The 18,201-nt window shown below is 38.4% G+C and overlaps 1 protein-coding gene across 1 annotated transcript in view; it reads left to right on the top strand.

Annotated features, from left to right (window-relative positions):
• The window catches only part of LOC106518099 (triple functional domain protein), a gene marked incomplete in the record, with an annotated part of 118,418 nt that overhangs the window by 41,549 nt on the left and 58,668 nt on the right, over nucleotides 1–18,201 (top strand). The window contains 5 exon segments of the mRNA XM_014009204.1: nucleotides 2,866–2,980; nucleotides 4,279–4,471; nucleotides 12,901–13,005; nucleotides 13,152–13,348; nucleotides 16,283–16,541. Of these exon segments, the coding sequence (XP_013864658.1) occupies nucleotides 2,866–2,980; nucleotides 4,279–4,471; nucleotides 12,901–13,005; nucleotides 13,152–13,348; nucleotides 16,283–16,541 (869 nt within the window).

Below are 18,201 nucleotides of genomic sequence, written 5' to 3'. Positions count from 1 at the left end.
CCAAAAACCACCTCAAGCGAGCGTATCAACTGTTTTGTGAATTAGAGGAAGTTTTTTCAAATCATGCCATTTCCATTCACCTTCTTTAATGTGATGCTTCAAAATGTGCTTTAAAAACCTTGATGGAAACACGTCTAGTGTGAACACCTTTCACACAGGTGCGTGTTAAGAAGGAAAGACATCAGGAAAGTCCATCATTCTACAGAGAAACAGCAAAAAACATTCAAGACCACTCCCAATCATCTCAGCAAATTCACACAAAGGCAAGAACATGCAATGCTCCGAGAAATACCCATAAACCCAAGAGCTGCAGCTCGACAAGCCTCAATTAGTAGGGATGTCCCGATACCACTTTTTCACTTCCGATACGATACCGATATTACAACTTTGAGAAATGTCCGATACCGATATTGACCGATACCGATATTGACCCGTTACTATAACAGTACAAGTCACACACTTTTACCTATTTTGTAGTGTAAAATCTTAGAAAAATCTTGATCAGATCAAACAGTGAAAAAGAGTAGGTATGAGAAAAACTGACCCATTTATTTTAAACCAATGGATCACATACATTTTACACTGAAGAACATTATACAATTTAATAAATAAAATAAATTACAATACCCTGAAAAAATAACATAATAAAAACAAAATGTACTTTTACAGTGTAAAATAATTCAAAATCACTCCAGTTATTTTTTTTACCATCTGTCAGCCTGGAGCTGCTTTATGGTGGAAAAAACTGAAGGTGGGGACAAAACAAAACCACATTATTGTCTGTTTAAAGTTAAGAGTCCACAGCTCCAGTTTTACTGACTGTAACTAAAATAATGTGATCATTGCACTTAATCTTCACTCAAACAAGTGTGTAAACAGATTAAACATCACTCTAATAACAAGAGCAAAAAATAAATAGTAAGAATTAGTTATTTAAATTGATAGCTACCTTTCTTAGTGCTAAATTTCCACTTTCTATAGTCTGAGCATCATGTGGAGATCAGCCTCTCTCTCCTGCAGGGAGCAGTTTTTATCACTGCTCTCGTCATGTCGCTCATATTTCAAAACAAAAGCTGCGCTCTTCTTTCTTCTGTCCATCAAGAGCTAATCCACGGATGTCAAAACAAGCGTGCTGTCCTCGCTTCTGCCCGCTTAGAATCACCGACCCGACCAGAGAGGAGGTTCCGAAACAGCGCGGCTGTGTGCGGTCACTGGACCGAGGCTGAACCGAGCCGAACCACAAAGCTGCTGCCAGAGAGGAGAGTAGTTGTCGCTCCGGTTTAAAACGTTCACGGTTCTGTGTTCCCTCTCGGAAAACTTGTGCATGACAACTTTACACTTAGCTGCAACTCTGTTTTTGATGAAAATAATAAGTTCTGCTGCCGACATTCTTGCTAACTTGTTAGCGCTGCTGTTGTTATGATCACGTGAGCGCTACAAGCAGGATCCAAGCGCTGCTGGATAGAAACACTGGAGCGGAGTCAGTGAACTGCTGGAACGGACTGCTTATATCGGAGCGCTGATATCGGACATTTTTTATGCAGTCCGATAAAATCCGATACTCGTTTTTTGGCTGATATCGGACCGATATCCGATATTGATATCGGATCGGGACACCCCTATCAATTAGCAGATTCAACTACACAGCAGCAAAGAAAAAAAGACTCTACATGTAGGACATGTTTGTAAGAGTTCTCTCTAAAAACGACATGGCAGCACAATTTAGGTTTGCAAAGTTTCGTTTGAATGAACCACAAGACTTCTGGAACAGTGTCCTTTGGACCGGTGAGGCCAAAGTAGAGATGTTTACCCACCTTTGGAGCAAACCAAACAACACATCATGACAAACACCTCATACCAACCATCAGTACAGTTGCGGAGGGGTGATGATTTGGATTTCTTGTGGTCATAAAGTCGTCCATGAACTCCTTCAACCAATAGATTCTGGAGTCCGATGGGAGACCATCTGCCCAACAGGTGAAGAGAAGATTGGACGAAACTTAAACTTGATCATGCTGGAACAACCCGGTGATCTCACACAACAAGCTTGCGACAGGATGGCTTAAAAAGAAAAGAATCAAGGTGTTGAAATGGTCAACAACATGAATTTTATTTATTTGTTTCATCTTTTTTAGGAATTATCCCTCTCTGTCTTGGCAAAATATTTCTTGAACCACCAGACAGATTTCAATAAAAGTCTCAGAAAGTAATCATTAGGTTTACATGTACGGATAAACATTTAAATTCAAGATGGCTACGTCGGCTCACTAATGTATTTACACCAGATTACAACGGATTACATGAGCGATTGTAATCTGGGTTAGGGTTGATGATAATGCTCAACATTTTTTTTATCAAAATTTAACCAAAATATTCAAAATGAAACTAACATGAAAGGAGGCCAATAATACTAATTTCTTCAAGGAATTGAAAGTCTGTAATCCCAATATGCATCTGGATTATTTATTTTAAATCAGTGAGACATTACGTACCTAGTGCTTGTTTGTCAAAGTCAGATTATTTATATAGTGTATAAAAACAATAAAAGTTGACCAAAGTGCTTCACAGTTCAGCCAAATGAATGGGTACAGCAACAAAGAAACACAGGAAAGTTAAAAAAATAAGTAAAATTAATATAAAATGCAGAAATACAACATAAAACATCAGCTCTAAAAGAATTTCAAACTCTTCCAGAAGGAACAGCCAATGGGTCTTAAGCATAAATTTAAAAGTCTTGACAGTCTGAAGCTCGTCTACAAAAAGGTACACTCCACATGTTTGGGGCAAAAATGATAAAAGCCCATTGACTTGTTTGTGTCTTTCTTGCTAATATTTTTTAATCGCAGTTATGTTTGTTATTTTCAGGTGGAAGAGACAGACGGGGCGGCCCAGTATTAACGTTTCCCTCACGCAGTAACCACGACAGAATACGAGCCGACGACCTGAGGAGACTGATCGCCTACCTCGCCGGCATCCCCAGGTGACGCATTTAATTACCTCTGCTCTGTAACAGGTGGGAGCAGCACCCCATTTTTTCCCCCACCACCTCCTTTTTTTAAAATAAGAAACAAAGCAAAACAACGCAGAGCAAATGGACCACTCTGGAGGCAAACACGTGATGGAGAGACGAGCATGTGAGCAGCGAGGCAGAAGCAGCTCGCTCACCGCAGCTTCTCAGCCGCTAGAAAACAGTGGTGGAGATAGAGATGCTCAGCGGAGGGTGGGGTACCGCCCGAGCTAAGAGCGGGGACAGGGAAATCAAATGACAGAAGGAGAGAGGGGTATCGGTGGAGAGAAAGCAAGAGGAAGATAGGAGGGTGGGGGCTTAGAACGGACAGAATCGGAGGGCGCATGTGTGAGGTGTGTGTGTGCGCGAATGAGGGAGCGAGCCTTCGTGTGTGTGAAAGCAAAACAAAGTGTCGCAGTAGCTCAGGCGGTGCAGCAGCAGCAGTTCCTGTAGGCGAGGAGCTCCTCACCTCCCAGGTAAAAACACATCGTTCAAACCTCTCGTTTATTTGCCTGCCGATCCTCTCTGCCTCCTCGTCTTTATTTTATTAATCGTCTTTTTGACTTCTTGACGTCTTGTTCAAACTTGTCATGTTGTTCTTGTTGGGTTTTTTATTTAGTGTTTTGTTTCATTTGATTCGGAGGGGTTAGCATCTGGATGTAGTGTTCTGTCATGTGGAGAGGAAGAACAGGTTTGGGAGAAGGATGGAGGATGTATAACGATAGAGATGGAAAGAAGAGTTCCAGTAAATTACAAAATGTACAAATGAGGGAAAAAGCCGTCTGCATTTGTGCATTCAGTTATTATTATTTTTTTGTAAACCACTGATGCATCAACAAACTGATGGCTTCCTAAATAATAAATGAAATGTTTTTTTTCTTGTTTTCAGCTGCTTGAAGCAGATTTGCGTATTTTTGTGCGTATGTCCAGGACCTGGCAGTGCAGGGGAGATAGGGTTGCATATGGATAAAAGTGCTGATCTGTGTTTTTATATTAACGTGCACTTGCTCCTCGTTTGTCACAGGTCCGTGTGTTTTGTGAGTGTGTGTGTCAGAGTGAGTGGGTGTGTGTTTGCTGTGTAGGCTTCTCATGGTATAGAAAATGCGTCATCTCACTGTATGTTCTCATTCGATTCCTCCCCTTCCCTCCTCTCTCCCCTCCATCATCCCTCTCTTGTTCCGTCAAATATCTCCTCTCTTTCTCTCTGGATTAACCCCCCCCCCACCCCCCTTCTAATTCCTCCCGCTGACCTCCCTCGCCATCCGTCCCAGCGAGGAGGTGTGCAAACATGGCTTCACGGTCATTGTTGACATGCGTGGCTCCAAGTGGGACAGCATCAAGCCTCTGTTGAAGATCCTGCAGGAGTCCTTCCCGTCCTGCATCCACGTTGCACTCATCATCAAACCGGATAACTTCTGGCAGAAGCAGAGGACCAACTTTGGCAGCTCCAAGTTTGAATTCGAGGTAGGATCAGTGGATCTGTTTTGCTCTGCGGTTCTGTTCGTTAATCCTTTGAGTAACGTGTTTAAAACGATAGCTGTCAGATGAGTTGTGATATGACCACTATAGCTGCTGTTTTGGATGCGCGCCCACCAGCTTGGTGTCAGCCAAGGGTAAAAACGTCTTCATGTTCAGCCTTAACAAACAAATCACTCTTTGTGACACCGTCAGTCGAGCGTTAAACCCATTTTCACAGCTCATTTCTAAATAAAGTCAGAAGCAGGTGTATTGCAATCCTCTGTTCTCCTGAAAGTTTCTGCACAACGTAGGTTATCCCTCCTGATAGGGACTCAAAAGCAGCTTTGATCCCTGTTTGAAAAATGTATTTTATAATCGTGAACCGTGCATATTCTATATGAGGAAGTGTTTTTTAGTCCATTTCTGAGTGGATTTTTGCCTCTGATTGAAGCTTTCTGAGTGTGGAAATGACTTTGATTGCTCACATGTCCATCTGCAAGCAGGTTCAATGCGGTCAGAATGACATCATATTGATTATTTCAAAGCAAGAGTAGCCATCGAGAGAGTACAATTATCCTCAAGCTGTCCCGCCATTCCACATAAGCATTGATTATACGTATATAGACTGCGCACAAAGGCCCTAGTCAGGAGTATTGATTGTGAAATAAATAAATTAATTAAAAATATAAGTGCATTTTAATCATATCTTTCTAATATTCAGCCTTTGAAGAGCTTTTGTTCTAATCAAGACCATCTAACTGGTAAAAGCATTTGAAGAGGACTGAAATGTGCCGCAGCTAAGATGTCTGCTGCGAACGTGCACACATGTTGGAGAAAACGGCAGGAAGCTTCTAGGTGGCTACAAGAAGGGTTTGGAGCTTACTGCAGATGTTTTGTCTTTAAAAAGACGGTTCAGCCATTTTGAAGTAGTGGTTCTGTAGAAACGATAATGTCTGACCTGTTATAGATTGCTCTTTGAATAAAGACTGACAAGCTAATGGCTTGTCTGGAAGTAGCTAAGAAGTGGGTTGTGTTGTCCTAAAACGACCAGTGGTGGACAAAGTACTCAACTGTAGTACTTGAGTAAAAGTATTGATACTCATGGTCAAATCTACTCCACTACAAGTAAAAGTTACTCAATCAAAAATCTACTCAAGTAAAAGTACTGAAGTACTTACTTTTGAAAATACTTAAGTATTCAGAAGTACATGCATTTTAAAGTACTTAAGTACAAAGTAAAAGTACAAATTACATTTTCTTTTTTTCTTTTCTTTTTTGTCACTTCAGTAGAAAACGAAACTAAATATTAGTTTATTTAGTTTATTTCTTCATCATCAGTGACTTTTTTTAAGTGAAGAGAAAATAGAGACAGAGATAAAAACAGAGAGAGAAGTAATTAGAAAGATAGAAAGATTGAAATAGAAGTATATTAAATATACACCAACAAAACACAGGACCACACACCCAACATCTGTCCGCTCACCTGAAAAATAAATGGATAAGTACATGGAGGGCATATATAAAAATATACACATACCCATACATATATAAAGATATACATACATACTACATTCATAAATATTGTCAGTATATACACACAGACATATATACACACAGACATATATACACACTCAGTGACCAGTCAGAACCCCCCGGATCAGAACACCTGTCTGTGAGCAGTTGTGAACATGCGTGTGTATACAAGATTTCTCCAATGGAATATTTAATAGTGACTGTGGAGGACCGAGACCCAACCTCCAAGACACGAGGCAGATATAGGGAAGACCAGAGCCCAAGGGCCCGAGAGGGATCCCGAGCGCAGAGCCCCAAGGGGCACCCACACGGGGCTCTGAGCTAGCAATTAGCACACAATGGTCGGCTATTTTTCAATCATCTGTCACAGCATTAAACCACAACCACCCTAACCAAAGTCAACTTCATTTAAAGCGTTTAAACTAGTGAGAAAAAAGTTTGCTGACTTACCTCAATGTGCTTTCTCAGGTTAGATGGTGAGTTATGGAATACTGAAAGGTACTTTACCCGTGGTAAACAGAGAAGACACTTGAACTGATACATATTATTTTTAAGTCCTAAAACCTCGAACATTGAACMGAGATATGGCCATGGGTGTGCTGGTTTCTCTCCTTGCGTTTCCTCAGTGTTCTCCACTGCATCTTCTTCTTCTTCTTTTGTCTGGTTCTGCTTGAAATGAAAGTAAAGTGATGGGAGCGCGCGCTCCGCTACCGAGAGTTAACGAGTGTGACGTAGGCTGTAAGCTACGCATGTGATTGGTTAACTTTGTGACGAACATAGCTTGTGGCCAATTGCATTTCATGAAAAGAAAAACCGGAACAACGGATTTTTTTTCTTTCTTTTTTTTTTTTTTTACAGCGGATTATAAAGCTATGCTGATCTAAAAGGAACGAGTAACGACAAGCTGCCTAGAAAAGTAGTGGAGTAAAAAGTACAATATTTGTCTTTGAAATGTAGTGGAGTAAAAGTAAAAAGTTCCCAAATAAATAACTACTCAAGTAAAGTAAAGATACTCAAAAAATGTACTTAATTACAGTAATAAAGTAAAAGTACTTTGTTACTGTCCACCACTGAAAACGACTCTAGTTTAAAAGATTTCAAAGCATCACCTCACATAATTAATATACTGTCATAATTTGAAATGCTGCCACCATATTTTAATACCACAATATTTTTATACTGCTCAATGCCTAACCTGGGGTCCCTTCTGCCAAAGCTTTTATAAGGGTTTTGTCAGAATAACTGTGTAATGTGAAACTGATGGTATTGTAAAAGTTAATCAAATGCATTTGCACAAATGTTATGAATTAGAAAAAAATGTGTTTAAAAATGGCAACAATCCACTTGGATGTTAGTCGGTTTGGATTGTCTTAAAGCACTAACATTAGCCCATCCAGACGGATGAATTTCTGAAGCACATGGTGACATTTTAAAACAACTCCAATTCCAGTTATTTTAAATGTAATTAATATTTCTACCAGAAGGAAGGTCTACAGCTTGCTGCCACTCAATTATACAGTAACATTTCTGCCAGTGTCCCCAAGCAGCACTAGAAGTGTTACACCTAGCTGCAGCTGCAGATATTCACACATATAAATAATCACAGATTTCAATGTAAATATTTGTTTGCCCTCAAACGGCCAGTCGAAATGAACTTTGACTAAAAACAAGACTTCACAATCCTGGTCTCATTGCTGTGGATGAGCACCACTAAGAAACAACTGAGCTCTATGTGGTGTTTCCTGCATAGAAACAACATTTTAACATGTCCTTTTATGGTAAATGGCCTGAACTTATATAGTACTAGATCAAATCCAAGTACTCCAAAGCACTTCGTACAACAGTCATTCACTCATTCATACTCACTTTCACACATGGTGGTAAGCTACATTGTAGCCGCAGCTACCCTGGGAATGCCATGCACTGGGCTTGAACCGGCAACCCATTGGTTACAGGATGACTCCCCTAACTACTCTGCCACAGCCGCCCCAGCTGAGTTATAAATACTGAAAAGTACTACGTGTACGGCTGTCTAAATGTGAAATAAATAGTACAGAAATAATATTAAAAGTACAAGTAATAGTTTTACTAACTAATGAGTCGTAATGAGTAGCTGCCACTTTGAATTCTGAACTCTCCCACTTTCCAACAAGGAATTCCCACTGGAGGGGGCATTCCAGTTTAAATTTACGATTTGCAAGTGGGAAATCCCCACTTCCCACTTCTGGGCCACAGCAAAAGTAGCTGTCGAAAAAGCAGCAAAATAGACTTTTACAGGCTGCTGAATTCCTTTGAACTCTGTGCCACTCCAGCTGCTGGTGGGATGCCATTGTTTCACGGTGAAAACCTATTTTAAGACATTATTACATCATTGCAGCTCTCGTGGGCCACATAAAATGTTGTGGCAGGCCACATTTGGCCAGCAAACCTTCAGTTTGACACATGCATTAACTTGTCTTGTCGAATGTAATCTATTTCTCCAAACTGAGGCTGTTCAATTAGCTATCTACAACAGGTAAGATATTACCTTTCTACTAAACCCCACTTTAAAATGCCTGAACTGGTGACATAGTGTAAGTTAGTTTGTTTATTTACTTCAATGAAAACCTAAAAAGACGAGTCTCTCTGTTCACGCTTTGTGAGGAATATTCACACTCTGAAGACAATCGGGAGCCAAAACCCAGAACGAATTTCAAGTTGTGTTTTGATAGTTAATAAATCTCTGGGTCCAGTGAGAGGAAACGTTGCCCAGACTTGATCTGCGTTTAATAGAGTTAGTTGAACAGGAGCAGCAAACGTGGCCGTATCAGTGCTTTTCCCCCCGGCGCAGAAAAAGCTGCCGTTGCTGCTTCATTTGAGAACAACAGCACGTCTCTGCATTGTTGTGGCCTACACAAAGCCCATCCCAGATATCACTTCGTCTCCATCCTTCTCTGGCCATGTGTGTGGGGGTGTTGTGCGGAGGTGGCTCAGCAGAAACAGACAGGCAATGAAACCGAGCAAGAAGACGTTTCGTCCGCGTACCTCTGAAATTATTCTGTAAGATGCGGTTGTTGGAGAGGATTGCAGTTTGAGGTTAGATATTACGATTAAAGCATATTTCACGCACAGAAGCTCTTCTGTTCTCTTCTCTTTCTTTGAATTCTCTTCTGTTATGTTTGGGTTATTTTGGGCTGCGTTTGAAAGATTTTTACAGTCAAAGCTGCTTTTAACAGAATCAGAAATATGAGTGTAAAACGTCCTGCTGATGCTGGTTATAACTGGGCTTTCTCTAAAAGACACATTTGATTTTGTTCTCAGTGGGTGTGAGGGATCCAGGTTTTGCTGAGGAGGAAATAATTGGCAGCATTTGTAAATGGTAAAATAACAAAAAAGGGAAAAAAATGTAGTTTGGATATAAAAACACAGACAAAATTTTTGGCACCCTTCAACAATAAAACATAATAAATATAGTGGCTTTTTATCCTTTTTTATGTAACACAAGTCGGACTTTAGATTATTTCATCAGTTGAACTTTTCATCAGATTAAATAAGAATACATTGGACTAAAACAAAGTTTACTTAATTGAACATTTTGCAGCGATCACTGCCAACGAGCGATCTCTGTACCTCAGTGTCTGTGAGTCTGTCTGCCAACAGGTAGTTTGGCCCAGTCCTCCTGAGCAAACGGCTCCAGCTGGCTCAGGTCTGAAGGATGATGTCTCCAGGCTGCAGTTCTCAGATCGTTCTGTAGATGTTCACAAGGATTACCAACCGGTCTCATGGAGGGCTGTTTAAGAGTGTTATTTTCTCAGCTATTCTTGGATGTTTTTAGCTGAACCCACGAGCTGCGACTGAGCTGAAATTTCTGACAGTGGGCAGAATTCTGGTACCTTACAGTCGTACCCTGCACCGATTCAGTGATCCCTGTTCCAGACGCAGCAAAGCAGTCCCGAGAGAAAACCGAGCATCCTCCATGTTTCACAGTAGACGTCATGTTCTTTTCTTTGAAGGCTTCATTTGTCTTTTTGTAAGTAGATGTGTCTGGTTTAAAAAGCTCCAGTTTTGTCTCATCTGTCCCACAAACATTGGAGCTTGTTGACATGCATTTTGGAAAATTCCAGTGAAATCAGAAAGAAACACAAACTGAGGTTTTCTTTACTCTTTTTCTACCATCTACAGCAGGGATTCTTAACCTTTTTTACCTCGAGGCCCTATTTGTTGAACATAAAGTGACACGAGGCCCAGTCACACATTACCAATGTATGGATCAAAATGATAATTATTCTGATTTAAATATTGTCTTAATTTTTATTGTATTTACATCATAACTAAAGCATCATAACTAAATTAAATACACTTACAGTTTAAAAGTAAAGCGTCTGTCAAATAATCACAAGACATGATTATGACAAACATTTTTTTATTGTAACCTGCCCATAACAAATATTTCAACAAATACAAAGGTCATTCAACAGACCACTCAGCACAAAAATATTTTTTTTATATAAACAATAACAAAAATAGACAATTCAAAAAATAAAATTGTTGGCATAAAATAAATAAATTAAAAATGTGTTATGTAAATGTTTCAAATAAAAAAACCCTGAAAAAATAAGTTTCATAAAGTACAAATGAAAATATAGCCTTTTTAATTTTTGGCAACCAGAAGCTGCTCTTCATATTAGTGACAAACAATAACAGTAACAACAGCTTTTTGACTAGTTTAAAATGTCTTTAAAATGCATTCAAAATGTTTAAAAATACTACAAAGTGCAAATTAAAAATATAGCTGTATCTGTAACCGTATTTGATAATGTTTTGAACTTTTAAAATGTTGCATGGTAAAAACAGAAGCTGCACTTCATATTCGTGACAAACTTTGGTGTTTTTCTGATGAGTTACTTTCATTTTTGCTTCTACCTTTCATTTAAAATAGGTTTCCATTCTCGGCAGGTATCGAAGTTTCTTCTTCCACATATTAAAAAAGTTGTTAAACAACTGAGTGGCGCACTACTACTACTACTACTGGTGAGAAAGTGTATTGCACTTATTTCAAAATCGTTGCAGTTCTGCGGCCTTCTGCGGCCCAAAGTTAGAAACTGTTGTTCTTTTGAGGCCCTCAAGGTGGCGCTCTGATCTACAGGATTCCTCAAATCAGCCAGGGGCTGTATTTCCTCTTGCATCCACATCCTGGGCGCTTGACTAGAGTCCTGTGTAGGGATGGGTACCTTTGACGTTTGAATCGATTCAGTACCAATATCCTGTACCTGGGAATCGATACCAGTACTTAACGGTACCAATTTTCGGTACTTTATTTGTGTTGTTTTTTCAATAATAAACTTTTATTTATTTTTTTATTTAATATATTTCTCAATATATAAAATTAACAAATATCAAGACAACATCCATCTCTTTGTATTGTAACATCAGTTGTGAAAACTTATTTCTTTAAAGTGAAAACTCTTGAAAACAACAAGACTGTTTTGTCTCATTGCACAAATTAAAATCCAGCTCCACATATTTCTATTGGTCATTTCCCTGCTAGAAAAGGTGTGTGATGGAGGTCCATGGAAGGCAAGTAAGTTTAAATCAAATAAGCAAAGGAGGATGGAGTTAAAACAAATAAAAGGTATTCAAGCAACGTTTTGAGCATCCAAAATGCGTGCAACGCTTCAAGTTGGCTGCTTGTGCTCTTTCAGGTCAGACGTGTTCGGACTGTCGGGAAGCCCCTCTGTTTTCCTCTGCCGGTCTCTGTTTAATGGTGGCTGAAATAAAGAAAGTGGTGGTGCTTTATTTACTTTGAGCAACCAGTGGTGAACACAGCGGTACTAAACTCTCTTGTTTGTGCCTGTTAAACAGGCTTGACGTCTCCTGTTATATTAGATAAGGTCAAACAAATAGTTTGTAACATGACCATAAATACAAAAGTTGAATAATGTATTTGTTGGTACCAAAAAATCTGTTCATACTATTAGAGCATGCGTTTGCTAAATTACAACGGAGTATTAGGGCCACACAAGATTTAAAAAAAATAAAAATTTAAATTATGAGAATAAAGTCATAATATTACGACATTAAAGTTGTATAAAATAAAGTCATAATATTATGAGAATAAAGTCGTAATATTATGAGATTAAAGTCATAATATTATAAGAAAAAAAGTCATATTGTAGACTTTACACGAAAAAGCATGCAGTTACTGCATTAAAATGAGGAATGTTGAGCAACTTGTCAAGTTGTTCTTTAGTATTGCTATAAATAAATAATCTTTTAGCATATTAGCATCAAATTATCAGTAGCAGGACTTGGAAATTGTGTAAACGACTAAAAACAGAAGCCGTATTGTAATTAATGGATGCATTGACGGATTTAGTTGTCACGTAGCTAATTTGGATGAAAGCATATTAATCTAACAGTGATGAGTCATCATGGACTACTTTATGGCTGTTTAGCAGGTGTGGGGAAAATAAGGAGGAAATGAGGAACGGGATATAGACACATCATGATTATGACTTTTCTCGTAATATTACGACTTTAATCTCGTAAAATTATGACTTTAATCTCGTAATGCTATGACTTTATTCTCATAATATTATGACTTTATCTCATAAAATTGCGACTTTAATCTTGTAAAATTATGACTTTATTCTCGTAAAATTGCGACTTTATTCTCGTAATATTATGACTTTAATCTCGTAAAATTACGACTTCAATCTCGTAATATTATGACTTCATTCTCATAAAATTATTACTTTAATCTTGTAACAATAATTTTAAAAAAATCTCATTGTGTGGCCCTAAATACTCTGTTGTACTAAATAAATAGAATCAGAAACAAAATGTTGTGAGCTACCAGTAAATTTGTTTGCACCTGTGATCGCTTCTCTAGTGATTAACATAAAACCAAATCTCTCCACTAGACCACCATGGTGTCACTAGAGGGCTTGACGAAAGTTGTGGACCCCTCCCAGCTGACGTCGGACTTTGACGGCAGCCTGGACTACAACCACGAAGAGTGGATTGAGGTGAGTCTGACCCATCATCTCTAAACAGGACTGTGATTCTGTGCCAGATGTGTCATTCAAACAGCTGTTTGGTGTCTGAGACAGTTGGCGGTTAAAGGAGTTTATATAGCCCCTCACTCGAGTGTTTCTCCCACACCTTTGGCTAGGTGCGCGTGGCGTTCGAGGAGTTCTCTGGTCATGCCACTCAGATGTTGACTCGACTAGAGGAGATGCAGGAAACAGTGTCGAGGAAGGATTTCCCCAAAGACCTGGAGGGAGCCAGGCGGATGATAGAAGAACACGCTGCATTGAAGAAAAAAATCATAAAAGCTCCGATAGAAGAGCTGGATACTGAAGGACAGAGGTAGGAAAAATCTACCATTCTAATGCATTTATCGACACAAACACAGTGAGTCAGCAGAAGAGGAGACGATCATTCTTCTGAATTTAAAAATAAAATCTTTATGTTGTGTTTATTTAAAGTCTGTATTGGTTAGATGATCAGGGTACATGTGGTTTTTATTATTTTAACTGCATGAGGATTGATAGGAAATTACTGGCCTAAGATAAACAGGAAGTGGTGACAAAGGGGAACTGTCAGGTCTTGTTTAAACGAACTCTTACGCTTCTTCATCTCTCTCTTATAGTGACTCAAAATAATCTAAAGAAATATCAGAGTTAGGTGTGTTATGCCCTTTTTTAAAAAATTAATTACTTTAATGCAAAGTTGGTGTAAAGTCTATATAACATTTTATGATTTTGCACACAAGTAGCTCAACAACCGTTCATCTCAGGGGCTTGATTTTTTTCCCCTTATTAATGTTGTTGTTCCAAAAAAACTTTAGATTTATTACAAAAAAAATGATGTCACGGGCACTTTAAGCCTTGATGTTAATTTTGTATCATTGTTAATTAAAGAGAAATATTGCTATTTTGTGCTGGACATGACCTCTGGATGCCCTGGAGATGTTAAATCTATACACCTGTAAAGAAAAGTAGATTTACATGTAAATATCCACAGAATGAATTAATGAACCTTTTCATGCAAAACTAGCAATGATATTAAGTTTAAAAAAATAAAATTTGCTGAAATCATTTGATTGATTAGTGGTGCTTTATAACGATAAAATGTGCTCTGGTCATAGCTGTGTTCCAACTAGCTACTAGCTCATCAGTCCAGCTGGACACAAAGTGTTACTCCAAACTGAGGTCATTCTAGAAGCTATATTATGTAATATATATTAAACCCTTCAACTCAAAAACCGTCTTTAAAGGAGACCAATTATGGGTCCTAGAAATTTTTATGGTACTGTATGTCTGTGGGCTATCCAGACCATGTTCATTCAATTTAATGCACAAAATAATTCTCAGATAATAAAATTTCCCATTTTCTAGTTCTGCCTGCTCTGACTTCCGTTCAGAAGAGCTGTTTATGTTAATGAGCTCTGTTGGTAACGCCCTCCAAAAATCTGTTGACATTAACTCCGCCCTCCAAAGCCAGCGTTTACGTTAGCATGGCTAATAATAGCAGAAGCTCCGTTGTACAACCATATGAGACCCTGTGAGACCCAGAGGCAGAGTCGGTCGCAGCTTCCTTTTTTTTTTCTCTCCCTCTGCTCTGCTCTCACTCTGCATGCTGTTACCAGAGCAGGGAGCAGCAGCGGTCAAAATACCTCAGAAACTCGAACAAATAGGCTTTAACAAGGCTTTAATAAGCTAAACAATAGAGGTACATGAGAAAATGTGTTCATAACGAACGAAAATAAATAAATAATTAAATAGTGTCTCGAACCCTGGTCTCCCACTCTCTGGTCCAACACTCTACCCATTGCCCTATTGGAGGCTTGTTGTGAAATGAGCTGCACATTGCACAACAACACCGTGACTGCTTTTTATATTAAGGAGGTGGAGTCTCACCCGGGGGTTGCTAGGTAAGGGGCTGAATGCAGGTTCTGGTGGGTTATCGTACGGCTTGTGACATCACAAAATGACGGAAGTATAAAACTTGTCATTAATATACATTATAAATACATTTACTTACAGTAAATATGCCCCTGGGTGCATTTTTTTGGTCCTAGGACTGTTTTTGTAAGAAGTACATACCCAAAGTCGAGTAAAAAAAACCTTTAAAAAGTGAATTTTGCATAATAGGTCCCCTTTAAAATAAAGGAATTAGATGTTTAATTAATTGGGGTGTTCATAACTGTTTTGTAGATTTACATTTCAACACATAAATTTCATGCATATGCAATTTAAAGGTGTGTTTTTATTTTTTTCACATTTTTAAATCTTATTTTACGTTTTTATCTTTTTCTACCTTTTATTTTATCTTTTTCAATGTTCTGATTTATTTGCTACGGTGTTTGTTTACATTTTTATCTTATTTTATCTAACTTTTTGTTTTCGTTTTTACCTCCTATTTTACCTTTTTTAATGTTCTGATTATTTGCACTACGGGAGCTGCAAAATTATTTTGTAATTCATTGTCTGTGGACTGCAGTGTTCTTTTTAGTGCAACAGTGACAATATAGATCTATCTATCTAGCTATCTAGCTTTCTAGCTATCTAGCTCTCTCTCTATGATCATATTTGTTAAAAAGCCAAAAATCTGCCTGAAAACTTTAATAATTTTGACTTTGATGTGAACCACACACCTAATTAATGTGACTGAGCGAGCTCGTTCAAAAAGACAACACCGCCTGAAGGTGTGTTTTTAACACACACAGTTGTTTCTAAAGGACTATTTATCAACCAACATTATGATTAATGGACTGAGTGTTTTGCTTGAGTCCAAGTCTTTTATAAAATCAGTGTTTTTGTAGGAGTTCAGAAGGATCAAGTCTCTTTCAGTCTGAATGGAGTTTATTGGCCCATCATGATTATTGTTATTTATGTAATCTTATATATGTATTAAAAAGATGCAGGTGGCGTACCATTACACTGCTTATAGACTTTATTGACCAAGTAAGAGTTTATCTTATAAAACTGTTTGCTGCTGGGGAAAGGGCTTCTCTAACTTCCAGCCTTTGAAAAAAAATGCTCATTTTATTTTCAAAGCACTCCTTTGTGATTTTAGGACTCAGGTGTTTTTTTTAATAATTTGAATGCTTATAGTTAGTAAAACTTATGAATAACTGAATTATGAATTTGATAATTATCAAATTATCAATTACCTTTTCTGCACAGTGATGAAGTTTTAGCGTGTGTTTGCTGGTAACTGTTTCTACTTCACTATATTTTGAAATAAAATATAGAACAAATCACACATTTTCTCTAAACAATCAAATCTCTTTCCTAGGTTACTCCAGCGGATTCAGAGCAGCGAGTCCTTCTCCAACCGTAACAGCAGCAGCAGCGGTGGCGGCGGCGGCGGCAGCAGCAGCAGTAGCAGCGGTGGCATTTGTAACGCTGACACCCAGGGCCTGGTGCCCCGGATCACGCAGCTGCTGGACAAGCTGCACTCCACCCGGCAGCGCCTGCACCAGACCTGGCACGTCCGCAAGCTGCAGCTGGATCAGTGCTTCCAGCTCCGCCTGTTTGAGCAGGACGCAGAGAAGGTCTGTGCACTAGTGGGAACAGATAGTTGTACAGCGCGAGCTGAATAGAGCGGTAATCTATAATTACAGATGGTGACCGGTGTGGGCCAGGCAGCTGTCAATAATAAAACTTAATTAAAGCCACAGAGAGGCATCGATTCATGCTGTTTGTGGAGTCAACATGGACTCATTTTTGTTTTTAATTTGACCTGGAAACAGGAATGTGCTGGAGAAGTTGAAACTGAGCTGTTAAAGCTAAAAAAGATGAACAGTAGCTAAAAGCTTTAAGAAGAAAAATGTTAAATGAAAGTAGTAAAAATGTTAGCTTAAACTTAAAAGGAGCAGAATAAGAAAAATAGCAAAATCAGAGCTAAAAGTAGCAAAATACTAGGTCAAATATATAAATGGTTAAAAGCTAGCTAAAATTGGAAAAATGCTAACAACAAAACAAAATTAAAAGTAACAAAACACTTTCTGAAAAACAAAATAATAGCGAAAAGTAGCAAAATTAGTAGCAAAATACCAGCTAAAAGAAACAACACTAACTAAAGTATGAAAATGCTGTCCAAAAGCAACGTGTAACTTAATGTTTGTTCAGATTTAGCTGGAAATTAAAAGTAGCTAAAGGCTAGCAAAAGTAGAAAAATGCAAGCTAAAAGTGAATATGCTACACAAGCTTAAATCCAAACATTATAGTACAATGCTAAAAAGTTGCTAAAGAGAACAAAACAATAGCTAGAAAACAGTAACTTAAAGCTAATAGAAGCTAAATGAAAGCTGAGAGTAGTAGATGTAAGCTAAAAGTAACAAAACACTTAAAGAAACAAAATAATAGCTAAAAGTAGCAAAAAGCTAACCTATAGTAACAAAATGCTAGCTAAAAGGTAAAATAACAAAACATTAACCACAAGTATCAAAATTCTATTCAAAAGCAACTTGTAATTTAATGTTATAAAAAAACAAGTAGCTAAATGCCAGTCAAACACCCAAAATGTAAGCTGAAAACTCCAAAGTAAGATTCAGCATACTTTAAAGTATGCTGAATAAGAAATCAAAAAGCATCAAAACGTGTCTGAAGAAATTTGAGATATTTTTGTTTCTATGAAGAAAATTTTAGTAAAAGAAAAAAGGTAATGTTTTTAAAATTACTAAAACCACACAGAATCATAAAGGCTTGCATAAGTTGAATATGTTGTGCAGAAGTGGTTAAATGTGAAAAAAGGAACGAAAGCAAAGACAAAAACGTGAAGCTGGACAGGATAACAAAAATGTAAACACTGAATCCTCATTCTCACAACAAAGAGTCAAAACTTCAGCGTCTCAGAGCCACAGGGTGATGGTTATTCAGGTGCTCGGCTGCCACCCAGACAGCTCAGGCAGGCCATGACGGCTGCGGCACAAGATAGAAAGAGACAGGGAGTGAAACTCAGGATCCACGTTTGACTGAGTGGAATAAAATATCAGGCTGCAGTAATGGTGGGAGCTGCAGTCCTGGATGCACTGCAGCAGTGGAAGCTTGTTGCTAGGACACCACAGGCCACAAGTTGTTCTCCGGGAGAGCATGAGAGGATACTCCTAATAGAGGCAATCCGTTTCTCCGTTTCCTGGCCTGGAGAGATGACGGCTCTGTGAACACTGCGGCAGGACACACACACACACACACACACACACACACACACAC

The sequence above is a fragment of the Austrofundulus limnaeus genome, unplaced genomic scaffold (assembly GCF_001266775.1).
Source record: "Austrofundulus limnaeus strain Quisiro unplaced genomic scaffold, Austrofundulus_limnaeus-1.0 Scaffold56, whole genome shotgun sequence".
NCBI classification, from domain to species: domain Eukaryota; kingdom Metazoa; phylum Chordata; class Actinopteri; order Cyprinodontiformes; family Rivulidae; genus Austrofundulus; species Austrofundulus limnaeus.
Note: the sequence above shows the minus strand (reverse complement) of the source record. Positions and strands in the feature narration are given on the sequence as shown.